The sequence below is a fragment of the Microtus pennsylvanicus genome, chromosome X (assembly GCF_037038515.1).
Source record: "Microtus pennsylvanicus isolate mMicPen1 chromosome X, mMicPen1.hap1, whole genome shotgun sequence".
Classification (NCBI taxonomy): Eukaryota; Metazoa; Chordata; class Mammalia; order Rodentia; family Cricetidae; genus Microtus; species Microtus pennsylvanicus.
In genome coordinates this window covers 89,676,689-89,701,333 of record NC_134601.1, presented here as the reverse complement: position 1 = coordinate 89,701,333, position 24,645 = coordinate 89,676,689, and the positions used below count along the sequence as shown (strand labels likewise).

At 37.9% G+C, this 24,645-nt stretch overlaps 1 protein-coding gene across 1 annotated transcript in view; it reads left to right on the top strand.

Annotated features, from left to right (window-relative positions):
• Nucleotides 1–24,645, top strand: part of Ar (androgen receptor) — a 176,128-nt gene that overhangs the window by 94,336 nt on the left and 57,147 nt on the right. Inside the window, exon 2 of the mRNA XM_075957399.1 lies at nt 8,763–8,914. Within this exon, the coding sequence (XP_075813514.1) occupies nt 8,763–8,914 (152 nt within the window). The remainder of the gene's footprint in view (nt 1–8,762; nt 8,915–24,645) is intronic.

Sequence of the window (24,645 nt, the reverse complement as noted above, 5' to 3'; positions counted from 1 at the left end):
TAACATGTAAGCTGAAATTAAGTGCTTTATTTTTAATTGATTGCGTGCTTTCCATTTCCTGTTTCATTGGCAATGTATTCCGGAAATGAGCTATGGAAACAGATCTTGCCCTAAGATTTGATGACACTGCAGGAAACAATCTGGCTAATTCTACCATGGCCGATTGGCTGTGATGGCTGGAAAACTGTTGGGAAAAAATTGGCTCAAAGAAGACAGCAGATGTGGTTTGGGAAGTGCAAGGATATGACTATAATAAGCATTCATCTGTTCAGCCCCATTTCTAAGAGTAGTAACAGGAGAAACAGATAGATCTGTCAAATCGGCAAGATGTTGACATTACAGTCTTGCTGTCATCATTCCAGCTATCTTGATGTGTTTTTCAGTGCTTTAAGCTTTATGAAAATGGAAATAACCACAAAGACTGTAAATAGCTGATGCATAGTAGCAGGTAGTGTTTTTATTTACCTTTGTGTACTGTATAAAGCAGTTAGTATATATCACGCTTAAGGCTTAATTACAGTTTACAAACATAGATACCACCGTCCGATCTCTAGATTCCACAGTAAAATATCCAACATCATAAACAGTGAACACACCGCTTTAACCCAACCTGGCCCCTTCTACAGAATTTCCCTTGTAACATTTTGCACTTTTCTTAACCCTGATTGAGATTACAAAAACTCCCTGAATAAAGTCCAGTGCCTTTATCGTCCTTGCATAGCCATTATTCATCAAATTTATCTCATATAATGTGAGTTATTGAATAAAATTAATAGATAAATACATGAGTGAAGAGTATGATAGACCTCTTTTCTTTAATGATATAGTGTATGTGTAGATAAATTTCATACCATGTACAATATAGTGCAATTTAGATATGAAAACATCCAGAGTGGCTGAATAAAGATATTTATATATCCACCCTGTCATAAAAACAATGAAAATATAAGCAAAATATATTAGACTCAACCTCTTCAGAACTCTGCAAATAAAACAGACAATATAAGGACATTTATTCAAAAATGCTGTAAGTTCTCATCATAATAGAAATAATTAGACATTGATAACAGAAAGATAATTGGAAAATTCACAAGTGAATGGAAATAAACAGCATATTCCCAAATAAATGTGGGGTCAAAGAAGTAAACACGGGTGAGATTAGATACCTAAACAAGATGCAAATGAAAATGTGTCACACCAAAACTTAGAGGGAGATTCAAATTATTTATTTGAACAGTGAAAGTAGAGGTGACTTTAGAAAACATGTTTGAAAAAAGGATTAAGCATAATGTGGTAGTGCATGCCAGAAGGATGCACTAAAGGGGAAGGGAAACATCTGGAGAATCATGAGTTCCAGGTTTGGTCTGCACCTTGTGTTGGGAGTATGGCTTAGCAATAGAGAACTTATCAATCATGTATAAAGCCATTGGATAAATATTGCATTTTAATCGATATTTTAAATTCATTAATTTATTTTGTATGCATGGGTAGTTTGTCTGCATGTGTGCATGTTGTCCGAGCAGGTCCAAAGAGGACATCAGATCCCCTGGGATTAGAGTCATAGATGGTTGTAAGCCACCATATGGATGCTGGGAAGCAAACCTTGACCCACTAGAATACAAGCCAGTGCCCTAATAGCTGAACCATCTTTTCAACCCCTTTAATTTAGGTTTTTAAAAAGATCAACTAAAAAATACTAGCAAATTGAGTCAACCAAAAAGTAAAACATAGTACAATCAATGACAAGAAAGAATTTATCACAAGGTCCTAGTGAGCTCCATTTTACAAATGAAATCAACTAATGTGATGTACCATATTAAAAATAAAAGACAAGATTATAGGTATGTAATTCAGTGGAGAAGTACTTACTTAGCATGCATAAGATGCTGAATTCCACCTCTAGTAGTGTCAACAAAGCAAACTAAAATAATAAAAGATGAAAATACTAGAATTAAATAATTCTTAACAGATACAGAAAAAAATTATCTGAAGTTTAATGCCAACTTTTAATTAAACAGTCAGAAAACTAGGCATATAGATAACTTTCCTAACCTGATGGATGCTTTATGAAAGCTGCAAAGCTAATATCACACTTAATAATCAGAGACTGAAATCTTCCTATGTAAACTGGACACAATACAAAGAAGACTGACTGTTCTCTCCATTTGTATTTACCATTCAATTAGAGATGCTAATCACAGTGATTAGGCCAGAAAAATAAGTAACAAGCATCATGATGAAAGAGAACGCAGTAAATTATCCCTAATCACAGATATCATAATTTTACAGAGACTAATTTTAAGAAATTCACAGTAAACTACTAGAAATAATCCAATGAGCTCAGCCAGGTTGCAGAATAAAAGACTGACATCTGAAACCTAACTGCATTTGCATGCTCTGGAAAGAATAATCAGAAAATGAAGAGGCAGATCATTTATTATCATCAAAATAGAAAAATACAAATAAGCAAAAGAAGTACAGGATGGTCCACTGAAAATCACAAAACACTGTAGAAAATAATTTTGAGTAGAAATAAATGAGAAAGCATCCCATGTTCATGTTTCAAAAGACTTCATAGTGTTGAGGTGTTAATAATACCTAAAGAATGAAGGAACTCTCTAGCAAAATGTCAGCTAAGAATGAGGACAAAAATAGAATTTAAAAGGATGGTCAATATGATCAAACTCAATATATATATATATATATATATATATATATATATATATATATATATGGAAACTGTCACAGTGAAAGCTATTAATTGCATAGTGTGTTAATTATAATTTTAAAATCCTACCTGCCTTCTTATCAGAAGTTGAAAAACTGGCCATAAAGTTCTTAATAAAATATAAGAAGCATAGAACAGAAAAAAAAACAGTCTTCAAAATAACAAATAAGGAAAATCCAAATCCTGACCGGAAACCCTTACTATAAAGCTTTAAAAAATGTTTAAAATAAAATAATTTAAGGAAAATGAGGTGGGGAAAATTGAGATAAAAGTGGTTGGTTCTCTCTCTCTCTCTCTCTTTCTCTTTCTCTCTCCTCTATCCCCTCTCTCTACTCTGAATGTTAGCCTCTTAAAATTATTTGATTTTTAAAATTTATGTATAGGCAACAATTAACCAAATGGTAAAAAAATAAAAAAGGGCGATGTTCACATAGATAAGAACTCTATAAGTATCTGAAAATAAATCTCTACATTTATGGTCAACTGATTTTTAACAATGTTTGTCCAAACTTTGGTGGTGGATGGACTATAACTCAGGTCTGACCGGTCATAAAGCCATAATGTGCTAACATTACTGGACCTAACAAGGAAAACAGCTATGAGACTTTTGTCTTTCACCTTGAGTCCACAGTCATTGGTGTGCTTGCTCAAATGAGTCCAATTCTCAAAGCATCTCAAAATCCTATTTGGGGGCAAGAATGGAGAGGAGGAAAGAGGAGAGAGGCAGCAGGAGCGAAACATCTAAGTCCTAAGTGTCCCTGTGTCCAACTTCCCTCAAGGTTGACCTGGCATTTTCAGGCTGACAGTTTCTGACAATACACTTCTATTCAATTAGGAGTGCAGCTTAAGTAAGCATGTAAACCAGGGCAGTTGGGGAGAAACATGATGCACTTGTTCTCAAAGCAAACCTTTGTGCTTGGGATAGAGTGCTACTAGGAAGATATTAAAAGGTTTCAAGTTCTTATTTAATTATTTATTATTATAATCAGAGGAAAGAACAAATGCATAGCAATGAGCGAATGAGTGCTAATGTGCTCGAATTAAAGAACCAACAATATTATTAATACCTTTTCACTGAGACTACTAGAATTAAAGGTCTGTGAGGGCTTGAAACTTTGGTCTGCTTTAGCTTGTTGCCCTACCCTCCAAAACCTAGAATGGTACCTGACATGTGCTAGGTATGGTGCGATATTTCTTTATGATTGCATGAGTCTACTTGAAGCCAACAATACGTTAGAGCTCAACATTGTCCTAAATTTGGGAGCTATTATGCACTTCAATTTTGATAACATTTTCACATACATCCTTCAACAATATTGTTATGTTGGGCTCTTTGTTTTAATTTACACAACAGAATTTAAATGCACCAAGTTATTAGCTAGGTGTTTGAAATCTTAGTGTGGAAGATTTACCTATGAGGTTTCAGTCAGACCTTGTCATCGCTGTCTTGTATTTTACTGAATTTATATGCCATAATTTCATCTCCCTTTTCTCCTGGCAGTCGATACTTGGCATTTATGTGTTTATAAACAAAGCTACTATGAGCATGCATGCATGTACCTCCTGGAGTTTCAATCTGGAAGAAGGAACTGCAGTCAGAATTTTTATTTTCATCTCCCAAAATTTAGTCCGTGAGTCAAAACTACAGCATGCCCTTAATTCACACTAAGATAGAATCAGTGGGAGAACTGCTATCGAAAATATTTTGAGAACTGAGTAGAGGAGATGGGATAAGGGAAAAGGGAGAGGAGAAATTTGTCTGCTGAAACCTGCCATTTCTCTAACCTTTAATCAAAGTGTAGTCCATAAAAATCCAGATTCTAAAATCCTCTTCATTATTTTTCTCCCCTATGTTCTCTTAGTAATTTAAAGATCATTTATTAAGTTCATATCTACTTAGCAAAATGGTGATTGTTTGAACCTTCTTTTGAATACACATTTGGTTGGATGCTTTAAACAACCAGTATAGTTTAAATTTTGATGTGGATAAAAATGTATATTTTTTAACTTTCTAATAAAAATACAATACTTCTCCTTATAACAAAACTGAAATGTGCAGTGCTGTAGTAACCCTAGATAGAATTTGCATAGCACAGCTTTCAAACTTACCTTTTTTACTGATTTTTATTGAGCTCTACAGTTTTCTCTGCTCCCCTTTCTTCCTCTCCCCTCCCCTTCCCTCTCCCATGGTCCCCATGCTGCCAATTTACTCAGGAGATCTTGTCTTTTCTACTTCCCATGTAGATTAGATCTATGTATGTCTCTCTTAGGGTCCTCATTATTGTCTAAATTCTCTGGGCTTGTGAATTGTAGACTTGTTTTCTGTGCTTTATGTCTAAAATCCACTTATGACTGAGTACATATGATATTTCTCTTTCTGAGTCTGGGTTACCTCACTTAATATGATGTTTTCTAGAACCATTCATTTGCCTGCAAATTTTAAAATGTCATTTTTTTCTGCTGTGTAATACTCCACTGTGTAACTATACCACATCTTGTTTATCCATTCTTCAGTCAAGAGGCATTTAGGTTGTTTTCAGGTTCTGGGTATGGCAAACAATGCTGCTAGGAACATAGCTAAGCACATGTCCTTGCGGTACGATTGAGCATCCTTTCGATACATACCCAAAAGTGCTATTGCTGGGTCTTGAGGAAGGTTATCAAACTTACCTTTATACACATTGAATGGCACCTCTCCTTGTTTTCTTTTGTTTGTTTGTTTCGTTGTTGTTGTTTAAATCGCCTTGGCTGTCCTAGAACTCACTTTGTAGACCAGGCTGTCCTTGAACTCACAGAGATCCACCTTCCTCTGGATCCTGCGTGCTTGGATTAAAGATGTGTGTCACAACGTCAGGCCTGAACTCTCTTTTCTTACAGTCTTCTTTTAAAAAATTACTCTACTCATCTGTTTTATGTATGTTTTCCACTTTGTTAACGTGACATGGAACTTGTATCTAAAGCAGACATTACTATTGTCACTTATACTTATACCCTTAAAATATAATCCCATCTCTCATGTCTTCTTATATGGAGCAATCAGAAATCATTATTTGCTATATTATTTTACTTTTCTTTGGCTCTTGAATTTCTGCTCTAGTAGATGGTGAGTTGCAAAAGGGAAAGAACATATACTAATCACCACTATAGCTCTATATTTTAACTTTGTGACTCACTCATGGGTCAGTTATCTAGTCTACCTATTTACCTGTTTCCAGCTTCCAACCATATTACACAGTTTGCCAGTCATATTACATAATTTATCAGTAATTAAGAATCTTCTTTTTGGAGTCGGACATAGCAGATATGGAAGCTTGGCAGTTCTATTTACTAGATTATGATTTTGCATAAATGTGTTTAATTACTCTAAGCATCAGAATATGAAGGTGATCTAAAGTCACCCAGAAAATTTGGGAGGAAAATTCAAGGCGATGATACGTATGAAATGGTCTGACATGTTGACTACCTAACTACATGTATTTTTTTATTTTATTTTGCTTGTATTAGTCAGAGAGGCTTTAAAACAGTGAAAAGTGGAGGAAGAAAATTATGAAATTTTTCTTCTGCTTCTTTCTGGAATGAGAATGAAGGCACAATATTTAATGACATTTTTTTAACATTTTTTTTTATTGATAAAAGAAGAAGAAAAAAAAAACAAATTTCCACCTCCTCCCAGCCTCCCCTTTCCCTCCCCCTCCTCCCACTCTTCTCCCCCTCCTCCCACTCTTCTCCCCCTCCTCCCACCCCTCTCCCCTTCCCCCCACTCCTCTCCCCCTCTCTCTCCAGTCCAAAGAGCAGTCAGGGTTCCCTGCCCTGTGGTAAGTCCTAGGTCCTCCCCCCTAGGTCCATATCTAGGAAGGTGAACATCCAAACTGGCTAGGCTCCCACCAAGCCAGCAGATTGCGTAGGAGCAAAACTGCGTGCCATTGTCCTTGGCGTCTCATCAGCCCTCATTGTTCGTCATGATCAGAGAGTTCAGTTTTATCCCATGCTTTTTTGGTAATAGTCCAGCTGGCCTTGGTGAGCTCCCAGTAGATCAGCTCCACTGTCTCAGTGGGTGGGTGCACCCCTCGTGGTCCCGAGAACCTGATAGAAGAGAAAGTGGGAAATACCCTACAACAGATGGGCACAGGAGATCGCTTCTTAGGTATAACCCCAGAAGCACAGGCATTAAGGGCAACATTGAATAAATGGGACCTACTAAAACTGAGAAGCTTCTGTAAAGCAAAGGACACTGTCACTAAGACACAAAGGGAACCTACTGACTGGGAGAAGATCTTCACCAACCCCGCAACAGACAAAGGTCTGATCTCCAAAATATATAGAGAACTCAAGAAACTAGACTTTAAAATGCTAATTAACCCAATTAAAAAATGGGGCACTGAACTGAACAGAGAATTCTCAACAGAAGAACTTCAAATGGCCAAAAGATACTTAAGGTCGTGCTCAATTTCCTTAGCAATCAGGGAAATGCAAATCAAAACAACTTTGAGATACCATCTTACACCTGTCAGAATGGCTAAAGTCAAAAAAAAACAAGGATAGCCTTTGCTGGAGAGGCTGTGGAGGAAGGGGTACCCTCATCCATTGCTGGTGGGAATGCAATCTTGTTTAATGACATTTTAACCAATACAGTGAGTGATGTTCGTTGTGATGGGCTGAGTTGTGGATTTGAAATGGGCTCTTTTCCTTTGAAACATGTGGCTCTTCAATCCTTGATTCTATTTACAGTTTTAGTAATGGCATGAAATGGGGGCTTTTGAAAAAGAATACAGGACACCATAACTAGCTGTTTGATATTCATATTTAGAGCACAAGTATTTTAAATTCATTCTGCTGTACGCAGGTCTTGAATAAAGGTTAGTATTCCTGTCCTGGAGACTTAGAAATTGTAGCTGAAGTTGTCTTTGCTTATGCTTTGCCAGGGCTGCTCCTTAGAAGTGGAGGGAGAAGTTTGAATGCTTTTCTGGATTCTAGGGACTATGCTATGCAGGAAACCAGAGCGCCATTAGTAGAAAGCAAAAGAGAGGAGTGAGAAGAATTTGGGGAAGGAAAACTATTTAGATAAACGTGGCTTGGTATCAAAACATTTTAACCTTGTCATTTCTTACTCTTCCTTGTTTCCACTGTACAATAACTATGCTAATGAGAGAACAATCTTGTTTTGGTTACTTGTTATGGGGTGATGAAACCACTAAGCACAAGAAGTAGATTCCAATTATGGCTCATTTTCCTTCCTTTTTTTGGTAGACACGTACTGATGAAACATAGAAGTTGTAGTCCTATGGCTCAGAGTGTGGACAACTGTCATCTATCTGAGGCACAGTAGCATAGGCAAATGTGCCTCTGGCACAGCAATTCGGTTCCTCTTTGTTACAGAGCAGGGCCAGGGACATGGACCTGTGATGCAGAGAGGCTCAAAGGAAAGCAAAGGAATTGATTTTAAAGACCAATGGAAACTGGTGATATATTAATTTATCTTTCACTTGTATATTAATTTCAAGAGCAACTCCCACAGTTGATTCATGTTGTCACATATAGCAATAACCCAGTACTACCAGTGACAATGTTCCTGTTTTACAGGTAAGACTCCAAGAGCTAACATCCATAAAAATTCTTCTGGTATTTGATATGGTTTTATCATAGGTCTCCCTTTGGGAGAAGTAAGATAGAGGGTTGAGTTCATGTCATTTAATGACCAAAAATGTCTGAGCAATATATTAAGTTGTTACCTTTACCTCAGATTTCCTGACCTCTTCCTTCCCCCTTACAAATTCAGAGGTCCTGAGATTGACTACTCCCAGAGAAAATTGTTTAATCCCTTGGCAGGATCCACAGGGTTCTATCAATGCCATGCGAAACCTTACAAACCCGTGCTCAGGTAAGGTCTCAAAAAAAGCTAAGCTTCACATGAGCGATAAATAGAATGATGCATAAAATATGTACGGCTTCTCCTTAAACCAGAGAATTCGCCTTGAGTTCTGCCACCCACTGACATGTGCTGCTTTGTTTTGTGTGTGTGTGTGTGTCTTTTCAGTTTGGACAGCGCCAGGGACCACGTTTTACCCATCGACTATTACTTCCCACCCCAGAAGACCTGCCTGATCTGCGGCGATGAAGCTTCTGGCTGTCACTACGGAGCCCTCACCTGTGGCAGCTGCAAGGTCTTCTTCAAAAGAGCCGCTGAAGGTAAAAAAGCTCTTACCTCATTCCTGATATTTGCCTTCTTCTTCTGCCTCCAAGAGAGGGACAGCAGCCTTCCAGGGTTTTCGGGTAATCCCAGGGACTGACTTATTAGCAAGAGCCCTGTCGTAGAACCTATAAGAGCAAAGAAGCAAATGGTTCTCTTTGCTGAGCTCTGTTGGCTGCCCTGGTTGGACTAGCAGTGTTGATGATGAAGGTGGTCCGAGCTGGTGCTTGGTGTGCAGTGGATCCTAGGAACGAAAGCAAAATTAATGATTTGACAAATTAAATTTCCCTCCTGCTTGTTTTCAACAAGTGAGGGGGAAATGGCCTTATTAGAGAGGTTACAAGTTGAGAAACCCCAACTGAGTCCGCAGGCTGTTCTATGTAGTGAATGCTAGATTGTTTCTAGCTAAAGCTTCCTGGCTTTAACCCCAGAGAGGAAGTGTGTTCACTGTTAGGCAGACCGTCAGTGTCTGCACCTGCTCCCTTTTGCTTGCCACTCTTTGGGGCCTATCTTTGCCATAACAATTCCAAGGTAGATAAAAACTCAGAGGGAAACAACAGTTTTATTTTCCTCATCAGAGGACTGCCTTCAGGGCGTGACAGTTGGTCCAGAATCCCAAGATAAGTTGCATTTTATATCTGACTATGTGGGATGAAGCCTACTTGTTATCTGCATAGATTTCAAATGTGCCTAGCCTACATAGCCTAACAGGAACTCCTGATCTAGACCCTCCCTCCTTAATCACTGGGGCTTAAGGCTTCTATTCACACACTCAAAGAGACACTGGGAAGCTGCCCCTACATGGTCTAACTGTGGCAGCAGACCCAGTTTTAAATACAATTTGAAGCCCTGCCCTGGTTTCCCACAAAGGAGGAGCTTCCTGCCAATGAGTTTTTCCTTCCTTCTGCCTGGTCTGGAAGAGTTTAATTCTAAGTCAGAACCTAAACAGAGAGTCTTGGCTCATGCAAATGAACCATCTGAAAAAAAAAAGGCTTTCCTGAGGAATATACTGAGCACAACAGAAGCAGCAGTGAATATTTGGCAACTACAGGAAAAGTAGAAAGTAGATACCCTTAGACTGCTCTCCTCACTGATAGTCAATCATGCTAATGATTTTAGTTGCAGCATTTTAGCGGGTGGGCGAAATACACTCCAAACAAAAAGCTATCATTTTCTTTTCTTCCATTTCTCAAAAGTGTGAGGAGGTGACTCGCATTTGTGATTACTGAAAATGGGCTGCAGGTTTCAACTTTACTCCCACATGGAGAATTGCTGCTGTCAATAAATAGCCTAGCATGAGATCCAAGGTCCTAGGGCATAAGCCTAGACATTTAGAAAGAGCCTTAAAGCAGCACCCCCTTTCTCAACAGTACCTAGGCAAGAACAGCTATTAGAAAAAGAAGTGGAGGCATGTTCCAAGGACTTCAGATCACACCAGCTTCTCCAGTAAATCACGCCTGCTTTCTAATTCCCTGTCACAGATCACCCTGGTTTCCCACCAGGGAATGAAGCAGAGTAGCATTCTAAAGCTACTGTGGCAGCAGGCCCAGGGCACTATAGTAGGAGCCATACCAGATGGAAAATGAGTTCAAGTGAGCAAATGAACAATTCATAGATTATATCATTATCAGTGCCACCTTTGGGTCTTAGAAGTCAAGGTGACTAAATGATTGCTTTGAACAAACAGAAAGATCGTCTATATTGTAAAAGGAAAAAAAATTGAGCCATATCATACTACCCTGCATAACAGCTTTCTGGAGAATTTAGAATTAAAGGAAGAAAGAAGGCAGAAGGGCAGCTGCCAGGACTTCATGACAGCATCTCTACCATCATGTGGATTCTAGACTATTTGACAGCAGAAAAGGCAAGCAATGTGGACCGGAGGGGATTATTCAATGTTCAGAACAGAGAAATCCAGCATGGTCTTAAAAATGATTCAGACCCTGGAGTCACTCAAATTCCTATAACTCAGTGATATTTTATTTAAGAAAATGAGGATCACCAAATAAAACAACTATTTGTTTTATCGTTTTATTTTGCTAGCAAATTATCATGCAAGTTTATTTCACCATTTTTCCATAACACAAATTAAATGCAGCGCAACTGTTTAAAGACCATTTTTTACACAGCACAAGTTTATGCATGAGAAAACACTGAGTGGAGAATGTGCTCCATGCAGAAATTCTGACATGGAGCAAATTGGCTACTTTATTTTTTAGTTATTTTACTATTTTGGAGTATTTCCACACACAAGTACTGTATTTATATCATTTCCACTCCCTGCCCTTCCCTCTCCTGCTCCTTCACACTCTCCTCTCCCAGTCCCTTTGAACTTGATGATTTAATTCCTATAGCATGAACACACACACACACACACACACCAACAACACCACACACTGTCATAATACAGCCAACCATATGTTGATCATATGGATATATATTTAAGAATGACCACTTTTTGGCTGCAAAGTGTAGTGGCACATCCATTTAATCCCAACACTTCAGACATAGACGCAGGGTTATTCTAAGCCAGTCTGATCTACATAGTGAGTTCTGGAATAGCCAGGAAAGCTAAGTAGAGAGGCTCTGTCTCAAAAATACCCCCCCCAAAAAAATGACCAGTTGAGATTGGATAATCTATCTCCCCACTCCATTTCCTCTTGTGTTCCTGCTACTCCCTCTCAAATTCATGACTTCTTCCTCTTGAATTATATTGCTCTTTTTATATGTGTTTACAGCTAACCACTTGAGATTGGATAACCTATCAGAAAGCTAGTCCCAGAGAAAAATGAATCTTTTTCTCTCCATATCCATTAATTTATTAGTGAGGTTGAGGTCTTGTGAGATTTACTCAGTCCACACTGAGAGGACAACTGGTGTTGCCATTGAACTGGTCTTGATTAAGCAACCATATTGTTGAGATTTCATGAGTGTAACTTCCCTGTAAAATACAGAAGACATTATCTCACAGAAGATGTCCTACCCATATGGCTTTAACTATTTTTCTATTTCCTCTTCTTTGGTGCTCACTGAGTCTTGGGTGCAAAAGTTGTGTTGTATATTTGTCAGTTGGGGTTGGGCATGCCCAGATCAGTTGATCTTTGCATTTTGACCAGTAGTGACTTTCTGTAATGATTTCACTCTACTGCAAAAAAAAAAAGTTTTTTTTAATTATTTTTTGAATGCAGAGTGAGAGTTACACTAATAAATGGGTTAAAAGATAGGTATTTAGAAAGCAACTAAAAATTATAGTTGTTTATCAAGGTAGTAGGTTCTCCTCTAGGGTCCCTAACCTCACCATCCACAGATAATTAGCCAGGTTTGCAGTACCAGGCATAGATGCCCTCCTGTTAAGGGTACCTTAAATCCACTTTGATGGCTATTGATTACCCTCTCCCAAGATAAACATCATTATTGCACCCTTGAGGATATCATTCTGTTCTGGTCATTGTTGTCATGCAAAATCCTTACAGCTGGGTAGTACTATTGATTTCTTTGCTCCCTTGGCAGATTGCATAGCTAACTCCTTTGGATACTCTGAGGGATACCTCTCAAGGAAGAGGCTTTCAGGTCATTGCCAGCTCAATTCTTCCAAGTCATGTGCCCTGTGTGCATGGTGTCTTTTGCAAAAGAGACCTACCATCAATTTCTGGTAGGGAGCCAATGGCAATGACAATTACCTATATTATTTTGAGAATCTTTTCAGCTCTTCTGACCAACAACTCGAAGGGCAGGTTCCCACGCCTAGACTGAAGATTTTGTTAAATAGTCTATGGCATCTTCCCATGTCTTACAGAGCTATGGGAAATAAATATTCTCAACTTTTTTGGTTACTTTAGAATGTGGGTACCAGGTTTCAATTCTCAGTCTTTTGAAAGATACTAGAAAGGTATATTAGGGCTAAACAAAATAAGACAAAAATTATTACTATCACAGCACTCAAGAGGATTTGTAAGTTTGAGGCCAGCTTGCTCTATACAATGAGTTCTAAGCCAGTCAAGGATACTTAGTGAGGCCCTATTTCAAAAAACATTACTATTAATAATTACCATTGCTAAGATTTCTGTTCCTCCCGGGAAAAGATAGATGGCTTGAATTTCCTAGCATCGTTAGCCTATTTGAAAGCAGGAGGCTATCTTATTACTCCAAAAGAATATTTATTAATATTAAATATTTTAGTAGTTATCTCTAGTGCCTATGTGAAGATGTTGAAATATGGAATTCTACATGCCTTGGAGAGAGTAGGGTCATAAATATTTCTCTTCCTCATTCATTGTCAGTTAACTCTGAGTATTCAGCATGTTGACTATCACTTCATACACAGTTTTTCAAAGATCGCTGGACTGGGCACAGGTACAAGAGTTAAAAGCCTGGCATGTCAGACAAAAATTCATTTCTAGCTTTGGTGGTTCATAAAGTATGACGTTTTAAAGCTGTCATGGGTAGGGGGCTCTGCACAGAGTTGATTGTAATCTGGCCAGGATTTCTTGTTGGAAAGGAAGAGAAGGGAGAGCCCCACATTTTCTCATTGCTGTCAATACTGAGGGTTAAGCAAGAGGCAGGCTGAGCAGGGAGGGCTCCATATATTCTTGAAAGAATAGACCCTGGAGATAAAATCACTAATGTTTAATTAGAGAGAACAGTGAAATAGTGGAAGCCATGTGAGCACAAAAGCAGAAGTGGAAATGTTTGAAAATGGTCTGTGAGTTTGAAATAGACATTAAAAAAATGTGTTTGTCGGTGGATAAGGTAACTGCGAAAGTGAAAGGGAAGGCATGTTGAATACTTACGAGACCAGGAAGTCAAAGCAAGTTTCTGCCTTTATATGGACTTCAAAGGATGTGGTTGGGTAGCCTTAGACAAGAAATGCCCCCCCCCCCCCGCCTTTTACATTTTAGTTTTCTGTGAAACAACAGATGTTTTTAGAAATGCCCTTCCAGGGGCTGGAATGATGGCTCAATTGATAAGAGATCCTATTTCTTTTATCAAAGACATGAATTCAGTTCCCAGCACACATGTCTGGTGGCTCACTACTGTCTGTAACTCCAGCTCTAGGAACTTCCCGACCTTCTTCTGGACTCCACGGCCACTTTCACTCATGTATAGCTACCCCCGTGCACACAGACCTATGCATAAGGAAAAATAAAATACGTTTTTGGATCAATAAATGTTCTCCCTGCTTAGAGGTTTGTGACAATTCTACAACTTATAAACATCACTATTGTTTCAGAAACACAAACACATTTTATACCTGTATGTGCTTGGAGTTCGATTTCCTAGCAGATAGTAAACTCAAGACCCGGATCAATAAAAACTCAATCTTCAAGCAGGGCCAGCAAGAGCTGAGAGAGTACATGTGGCAAGGCTGGGTTAACATCCAGTGCTGAGGTTCTCCTTTGTGACCATGGCTGACTAACTTCCTTTCTTTTCCATTTTCTCATGTGGCACATCAGGATATGAATCCCTATCTCTATTATCATGTTTCAAAGAGGGTTAATTAATTCATTATGCACATTATGTACTTGAGAATTTACTATTTTTCAGACATTTTCTAGTAAAACATTTGAGAGTGCACATCCATTTGTTTTGTACACATGGAGCACTGTTTGGTACACATCATAAAATTGAAACTGTAGTTTACATTCTGAAGTCAAGGAATTACACCATCCTCACTGGTGTTTACAATAGGTCTCAATTTAGTTTCCTTGGCAAATTTTATATAAGTATGGCTTTGATTTTCTCTCTTGCCCCAGGTTTTTGCGAGGGGAGAAACATAAGTGAACCTTTATTGAACTCATTCTGTCCTTTAAATCCACTTTCCCACCTCAACTCATGTGGTATTGAATGTTACCTCATTTGGAGTTTTATAGCAAGTTTTTCATGTACGATAGTGTCCACTTCACTCCCTGACTCTTTGAATAATGTTTCCCAGGGGCAAATTAATTCAGCTAAAAAAAATCAGTTTGTAGCAAAGATTTGATGGCGTATTGCGGGCCAAACAGGTGACTGATCCTGGCTTGGTGAGTCCCAGAAATCTTCCTACAAAGTTATGTTTATCTTTTTATTTCTCTTTTTCTTACATGTTACTGCCAGCCTTCAGATGAGAGGCAGATTTTTTTATATAAAAGGACAGGTAATAAATAGTTTAATTCTTACAGGTAACATGGCCTCCATCTCAACTATTCAGCTTTGCCTTTGTAGACCTTATACAAGCTAATGGGTGTAGCTGGGTTCCAATAAAACTTTATAGGCACTAAAATTTGAATTTCATTTAATTTTCACATGCCATTAAGTATTCTTTTTCTTTTCGTGTTTTTGAGATTCTCAACTCTTCTCCTAGATTTGGCTATTGACTGCAGTTTGTTGACTCTTGCTTCAATTGGTCGCTCATGGACTTGCAAATGTGCATAAGTAATTAGGATCTTGTCTAACCTCCTTATACTTATGTAACAATTCAGAGTACATTTTTTTTAAAAAAAATCACCTCAGTTGGCAAAATTTTATAGAATACTTAGTATGGTAGGTTCCTTGCTTTGTTACTAAACAGGAAAAAATAAAGTTTGAAATTCTAGAAGATTTTTTTTTCATTTTATTTTACATTACAACACAGTTCTTCCTATTCCATCCCCATATTTTCCCCCCAAACCCATCCCCATCCACTCCTCCCAAAGGATAAGGGCTCCCATGGGGAGTCAAGAAATTCTGGGACATTAAGTTGGGGCAAGACCAAGCCCTCCCCCCCCGGATTAAGGCTGATCGTGGCATTCCATCATAGGGAATGGCTCCGATAAGCTAGCTCATACACAAGGGATAGATACTGGTCCAACTTTCAGGTACCTCATAGATAGTTCAAGCATTACCACTGCCTCACACATATGAAGGCCTAATTCAGTCCTGTGGAGACTTCACAGCTGTCAGTCTAGAGTTCATGAGTTTCCATGAGCTTGGTTCAGCTTTCTCTGTAGATTTCTCCATCATGATTTTGACTTCCTTTGCTCATATATTTCCTCTTCCTTCTCTTTGATTGGATTCCCGGAGCCCAGCCTAGTGTTTGATTGTGGATCTCTGCAGCTGCTTCTGTCAGTTGCTATATGAAGACTCTGTGATGATAGTTGGGGTATTTATCAATCTGATTACAGAGGAAGGTCAGCTCGGACGCTCTTTCCACTATTGCAAGAAATCTTAGCTGGAGTCTTCCTTGTGAATTCATGGGAATTTCCCTAGTACCAGGTTTCTCTCTAACCCATAGTGGCTCCATCTATCAAGATCTCTTTCATTGTTCTTCCCCTCTGTCCCTTTCCTCCTCAACCATCCCACTTCCTCACGTAGAAGATATTTTTTAATGAGCTATTTGCTCACTCCATCCTATATACTACTCAGAGGACAAATTGAAATTTTTTTCACATTTTTTAAACATAATCTTCTGTATGACTATGAAACACATATATAATATGAGCAAGATATATATATATACATGTATATGTATACACACATATGTGTGTGTGTGTATGTGTATGCTTCAATATAGTCAATATATTCTCCAAAAGGTACACAGAAAAGGAAAAGGCTGTAGGAATTATCTGGTACCAAATATTATGGGTGGAAAAACTAACTCCCAGAAGTAAAAGCTGAATGGCCTTCTGAGTTATGGATCTGTCATATAATACTCTATGAAGCTCTGACTTCACAAATCTTCTGGCTTAATTTTGAGTTTCCCCATAAAAAGACTAAACTATAGGTTTACAGAGTAAATAATTTTGCTGTGCTACTCAGTTCCTACTAAGTCTCTTGCAGTGCCAAATTTACAAGCCATGCAAAGATTTTTCCACTGATGATTTGTAGTAGCCTATGTCTGCCTGATTAAAGAATGTTCATTTTTAACCATTAGTAACAAGAAATTGCCGTAGCACTTATACCATTATTTAAATATCTGTTGTGTTTACATGACATTTGCTAAAGTAAGATTTCTTTTGTGTATTACCTCCTTCTCTCATATATAAGTAAGTTCCTGGTCCTTTGTCACCTTTTATTGCTTATGCATATGCTATGGATGGAAGTTTATTCAATCCCTCAGGAGAATCTTCTGGTGACTATCAAACATCATGCTGTTGGTTCATTTTCCTAGCTGGTTTCTATTGCAAAGTAAGTGTCTCTTTAGACATAGCTGTTATGTCTGTCTTCTTTGAGATCTAGTCCTATAACAAGGAACATACTGACCCTTAGATAACTGGCCCCTGCAAGAAGTCATTATGACTTTGTGATAATGAATATGTGTGAACATTTTGAAGCCAGTTATTTGGGTGTTCATGTTCCCCTTCGGTCCATTCTTGGCAATATAACTGTTTTAAGCCTACAAGAGAGACAGGTGAGCTTTGTTAACTGAAAATCTACAAAAATAAATAAATAAATAAATAAATAAATAAATAAATAAATAAAGTTAAGGAATCCATGAGCCAGGTGTGGTGGTGGCTCATGCCTATGATCCCTGTTTGAATGAGGCAGAGGCAGAGGCAGGAAGGTTCACAGAAGTTCAAGCAGGCTGGTGTGGGTTACATGTTAAGTTTCAGATCAACCTAAACTATATAGCAAAACACTAACCAAAAAACTGGGAGAAGTAAACAATTCTTTATAAAGGGGACAAGGACTAGATTTCTCAGTCCTCTCCTTTCCATCTGTGCTGTGATTGCTGAGACCCTCTAGTGAAATCTTAGTAACTCCTGTCTAAACGAGTGTCTGTCTCTTTGGAACACCCCCCAAGAGTAGGCCTAGTGCTCAGTCTACTCAGTCATACAGTCAATAAGTGTTTGCAAAATACTTGCTATATGTATCAGTAAAAGGCTCACTTCCTCGAGCCACAAAGCCTGTTTTCTTCATTTGAGGAGCTGGAATTTGAACATTGCTCTGCCTGGGTGAGAGTCACCACTCATTTTAACACAGCAAAACTTCCCCCACAGACATTTAAATATATTGAACCAATGCAGAAAGTAATGTCATGGCTAAGGAAACAAGCAAAGCAACAGTGAGAAATAACAAAATAATCTAGTAAAACTGAAAGATGTTAGGAAAGAGTATTGTGGAGAGAAAACAAAGAGCCACCCAGTAGTATGGGTATCACAAGAAGAAGCGCTTTCCTAAGTGCTGCAAACCTGAAACAGCTGGTGTGTCATTAGCAATTCTCTTCATTAGAAGGGACACGTGGGCCATCATCTTTCTACCATCTCATATGCTTCAGAAGTTAGAGCTCTACTTCTGATGAAGCCAAGCTGGGTAAATCTTAAGTCACTCTTACCATGCAACCACAAAACAGGAAGCACAGTTTACCATCTGTGCTCATGTGAATTTTGATCTTCATTACATAGCTAAGAGGAGAGCTCAGAGACAGGATGTATGTATATAATAGACACATGGGTCCTTGGCCCTTTCCTCTGAGCTGTCCCAGAGGAACACACTGCTGAATTTTCCATCAGACTAGGAACAAGAAAAATTCATTTTCCTCCTAATTTATGTCAGGAAACACAGAACATTCTCTTTTAGAAAGCTAAAAACAGGGATAAATTATTGATTTTTCTTTCTCATACTTTTGAAATTCTATTTTTCCTTCCTCTCTTGGGATATGTCATTGTGCGAATGGACCTTGGTTTCACTGTGGTGTCTGCATGAGGAGCCTTGAAACTGGGAACCTCTAACAGCTTCTTAAGTTAGACAGGCACATTCCACCAGATCACAAACTGGCTCATTTTTCTTCAGGCTAATTGAGGCAATCACAAGTTTTTTATTGTTGTTGTTGTTGTTTTAATGAGAATTCTTAAAAAGGTTTGTAGTGCTTAGCACCACAGCAATTTTAAAGTCTAACCCATTAGACTTGAAGAAAATGAATTTAGGAATAAAAGTAATCTAGCCAAACTATTGCAGTGTTGTGTGGATGAGAAAATTAAGATCCACAACAAGATAGTGGCTTTTTCAGGTTCAGTTAACATATAATTAATGGCATTGATGTTTCTTGACTGAGAAGCTCTCCTGTCTCACAGCTGCTCAGCAGAGATATGGAGACTGTTGCCTCGGAATGCCTAAAAACTATGTGTGGCAGCCTAATAAGCATTCAGCACAGCTTCTGGCTCCTGGAAGGCATTTGGTATCTGTTAACAGCCTCTGCTTCAACCATTTTTCTATGTTTTTATTTATTCTTCAAGAATTTCATACAGTTTATTTTGTTTATGTTCTTTTTCCTCCCTCAGCTCCTCCCAGATCCTTCTGTACCACTCTTTACCCAAATCCATATTCCTTCTTTCTCCTAAGCAAACAAACAAAAACTATGGAGTCCAATTTTTATTGGCCAAATAAATCATCTTTTTAAAACCATCTCCTTTAACTGTAGGCATTCCTACACAACAAGATAGAGAGTGATGATGATGAGGCTTTTGGTAAGAGGGCTTTGTAAGGTATTTCTCGAGATGACTGCCAATTTGTACTAGATCTTCTGTCTGGATATATAAACTTTTTCGGGAGAACTCTCAATGCTTCATATGATTCTCAGGGGCTGTATAACTCAGAAAAGATTTCAGAATCCTGCTCTAGTTTTTGATAACAACTTTCTACACACATAAGGTAGTATCCTAACAACAGTGACATTCAACATAGTTATTTGGTGACTGATTTTTTTTCCCACCATGTTTATTTTCATTCAGAAGTTGTTCCATTGTACATGGGAACATACAAGGCACTAGTATAAGAGATTCAAGATTAGAACACAAACTATTTATTGGGAACACAATAGATTGGATGATCTACAGACAACAATCCTGTAGTATTGTTATTGCTCCCAGTTTACAGTTCAGGGGGCTAAGGCATGGAAGAGTTAAGTAAGTTGTCCAGAATTATCCAGTCAATGACTGTGAGGTGAACATGTCATATAGTTATCATTATAACAGTGAGGTCAGGAATTAAAGTATAAAATTATTTGAGTAGACAGAATATGAAAAAGAGTTAATTTGTAACATTTCAGAAGATGTCACAAGGGAGGTAACAATTGATATAGGTCCTTAAAATGATGTATAAGAGTTGTCCAGGTAGTAAATATAAGTAAATATAGTAAAAGTAAATATAGTATAAGTATAATATAAATATAGTATAAGTAAAGAGAATATAAGTAAATATAGTATAAGAGTTGTAAGGTAGTAAAATAGCTTCAGAAGGAGGTAGAAGATGGACCTAAGAATAAGGTGCTGTGGAGGGCAATGCTTGCTTGGGGGAATATTGAGACTGGAGGTCATCACATGGAATCTCACCAGCTGCAGCAAGGTTCTTGAGAAGTTTTCAGTTGACCTTTTGTGCCTGGCTCCTTCCCCATAACTGCCCCAGTTTAGTCCCTGGGCTATTGGGAAACAGGCTTTTATCTAGGTAGAAAAACAAAATGCAATGTAAGAGAACCAGATGGGGTTCTGGCTCTGCCCCTAACTTACATGTGGTCTTAGGTGTAACTTGTTGTCTCTTTCCGTATGAATACTTCCATCTGACAAATAAATGGTTATGCTGGATGGTGTTAAATATTTTAACTCTCTCTCTCTCTCTCTCTCTCTATATATATATATATATATATATATATATATATATATATATGATATTTAAAGCAGTAATTTAAAGAGTTCTTCTCTAAAATTTGTATAGGTGTCTCAGTTGTGTCCATGTCCAGTGATTTCCTGAACTATCCCCAGGAAGTATGCAGAATGAGTTCAATTTTTAGCTTTAAAGTGGAGTAGATATGTGTGTGACCTTAAAGAAATTTCTTAATTTCTCTGTGCCCCTGTGAAGACATTAATATTCCATAAGGTCATTATAAGAGTCAAGTAATGTGTAAAGTAAATTCAGTTTCTATTTCCCAGTAAGTTTTAGTCCGTCTTGTAGAATGTAATATTAGTCATTAAGTTATAGACACTTAAGGTCTTCCTGGACTAGGCAGGAAACAAAGGTAGAATGTGGTCGCAGTGCTAATCCTCTGGATAAAGGCAATGGAGAATGTGTAAAATTCCCAGACAACTACTTGTCTTCTCTGTTGCTTAATTAATGACCTGAAACGCCTCCAGATTTTGTAGGAGAAATACTAAGGGTCACTCTCTTTGCCTTCATGTTTTGGTTCCCAAGACTCTGAGTAACATTCCCCAACCTCTCCAAGCTCCCAGACTTTTGACTTTGAGATTTTTGTGCTCTCTGTATATCTCTGATCCTGACAGGATAAGTCTGGCCTCCCCAGAATATCTAAGTTTCAAACTACAGGCCAGGAGAAAAGCTAACAAAGGTCATAAATTATCCTATATATTATTTAGCCATTTGTTTCCCTTGTCCAGTCAGAGGCATGTCTGGAAGGATACTGAGGCCAGATTCAATAGAAATCTGAGCCAGCACCTGTGCAAATAATTTTAAGGCTTCTTTTCCTGAAGCCGGATGAGTATTTTTTTTTAAGTAAGCCAGATTATCTTTTATCTGGAGTGCCATCTTTTACATTCCTAGTGCTTTAGATCTCTTAGAGGTGTGTGCTTTAGTAACGACAATATTGTTTTGTTAGCCTTTTAAGCAGGATGGGCACATTTCTTTTAAAAAGAATAATGCCTTGATATGACCTATGACTCTATTGTGTTGAAAATTAATCACAAGTGATATACTTGAGTTCATAGGTATCATTGATTAGCTTATATCTTGCTCTCTAGTTTTTTTTTTTATGGGAGATGGGCAAAGGAAAAAATGAGACAAGAAAGGCAAAGAGACTGCAGATGAGGTTGTGAGTGAGGATTAAAAATTGTAAGGGGTAGTGGAGATGAAGAGAAAAGAGATTCTACAAAAATCACTTTGCTCAAATGTCATAATAGTATCTAATGCCTACATGCTAATTTTTAAATTTTTAAAAATGTAATCAGGATATATTATGTGAGAAAAAAATCTATTTTCAGCAAAAGAAAAATACAAGATTAAAAAAGCAATAAAAAGCAAACAACCCAAAGCATCAAGCATATACCACATAAGTACAAATATTGCCTGAGCCATTGTCTGTTCTTGTCCCCTCAATGTGGCCTTGAGCTAATGTAGCACACTAGGAGTGTGCTAATGTTTGGTACTTATGATTCACTAGCTATGAAGCTGAACTTCAGAATGCAAACAGGATTGGTCTTTTGTGTGTACTGTTTATGACTAAATCTCTCTAACATCCCACTATATTGTATAGCCTCTTTTCCAATATCATCATATATAGATTCCTTGACCCTCCATAGATTCTTCAATAGATCATATCCTTTTAAAAAGTTACCTTTGTTGTCTTTGTAGTTTGAAAAGAATTGGGAAGAAAGTTTATAGATAGATTAGTATTCTCTAGTCTCAAAAACAATGTAGGAAACAAATATTTTGCCAATGTAGAATTATTTTATTGACAAACATTTGGGCCCAAAGAGATGTTACAATGTTCAACTACTTGAGAACCCCCGGATATAGGAATAAAAGATTTAATCTGAAATTAATGTCAATGTTCTAAGATTTATGATGATGTTAAATTACATTTTGTACACGCAACCTTCCAAAAATCAAAATTTACCAACATTGGCCACTGTAGAATATCAATGTTTGAATGGTTGTCAGGGAACTGTGGCTTCATGCCATTGCTCAGGATCACAGGAGACTAACACCCCCACTCCATGGTGTAATTTGTCTCCTGTAAAAAGAGATCACTTCCAGAGAAGTTGCAGGGACAATATAAAATAAGATGAAATCTCCGAGCAGAGTGCCAGAGTTTTGAAAATAAACCGAACCAAACTGTTAGGAAAGTCTTCTAGTGTAAGAATGAGAAATAAGTCCATCATCAATCAAATGATAGCATTTTCCACATCTCCAATGATGTCACTATAGATATATTAGTATTAATTTAAAAACTCACACATTGCTATTTACATGTCTAATGATCATCTTCAGACATGACCTCCTTCATATGTGAGTGTATTTTAAAGTATCAATAGCTAAGAAAGGTAGGCTGAAGGCTATGAAAAAGTGGGCAGCAGAGATTTTCCTGGAACCTAAGCCCTTAGCCCCATCTAAATGAAATTCCAGATGCTGGGCATTTGAATTCTTATAATCCCAGGTCAAAAAAGACACGGCAGAGGTTTCACTCTTTTCTGTTTTGTTTTCATCAAGCATGTGTTGTTTTATGCCCTGTGTAGACATGGAGATGAATGTAAACCGTCTCCATTCTAAGGGTGTTTCTGGTCCATTCGGGTATATTATCCAAACTTTGCTGTAGATTTAACATTTCACAAAACATCTAAGCACAGCAAAGACACTATTATAGTGTATCTAAGTTAGAGATACTATTGCTGTGATGAAACACCATGACCAAAGCAAGATGGGAAGAAAATAGTTTATTTGGTTTATACTTCCACCCTGCTGTTCATCACCAGAGGGAAGTCAAGACAGGAACTCAAACAGGGCAGGAACCTGGAGGCAGGAGCTGATGCAGAGGCCATGGAGAGGTGATGCTTGCTGGCTTGCTTCAAATGGCGTGCTCAGTCTGGATGACCAGGCCAGGGATGGCACCACCCACAATGGCCTGTGTTCCCACCCCATCAATCATTAAATAAGAAAATGCTCTATAGCCTTGCCTATTGTCTAATCCTATGGAGGCATTTTCCCAATTGATGACTTTATTATATGTCATAGAACTATCCAACATGGGTATGGAGCATGAGAGAGAAAAATATACAGATATGGACCCATTTCCCCAGGACCAAAGATAACCCTGAATCAGACTCATCAGAAGATCAGGAAACCTTGATGGCAAGCCACAATATTAATTACAAAACTTAGAATTATTGCATCTTTTTTCTGTGTTAGGCACCCCAGGACCAATAATAACCCTGAATCAGACTCATCAGAAGATCAGGAAACCTTGATGGCAAGCCACAATATTAACTACAAAACTTAGAATTATTGCATCTTTTTTCTGTGTTAGGCACTGTACTAACAGTTCACCTAATCTTCATAACAGGCCTAGGGGATAGTACTATTACTGCTCTATTTTACAAATAAAAAAAATGGAGTCACAGAAGACTAAGAGCACAGGAAGGCACCTAATTCCTCAAATTCTAGCAAGCATCATGTACCTGGTACGTGTCAGGGCTTGTGCTGGATGCTGGAGAGAGAAAGATGACTAAAGTGTGTGGTTTCAGTTCAGTGAGAGCAGCAGACAGCAAATGATAAAGCAAGTATATTCCAGGCATTCTGCCTGATAGTGAGAACTCAATAATGAACGATACAGAGTCCTCTCAAATATCTCTAAGATTATCATCACTGTAATAATTTTACTTAGAGAGATAAGGATAACAACTGATTTATATCAGAGTCCTCAAAGAAAAAAATATTATACAGTGATAGAGCAATGAATTTACATCAAACCCCAAAGAGATAGCATTTTGTAATTTTATTTTGGTTTATTTGATAGTTCTTCTTTTTTAATCTATCCCTAAACTGATATTCTGTATGTTTTTCCTGCCTATGACTACCAGGATACTGCAGGGGATAGCTGTAAAAAGTAGTTAAACTCTTCCTTTATCTCAATCTACGTCCATCCTGCCTGCCCCTATTCCTCACCTGTACTCAAGCTATCTCTCCTTCAAGTACTTTTCCCATGTCTGTTTCATTAAGTGCTGCTATTCTTCTAGGCGCCACTCAATGCCTTCTTCTTCAGCTATACTGTACC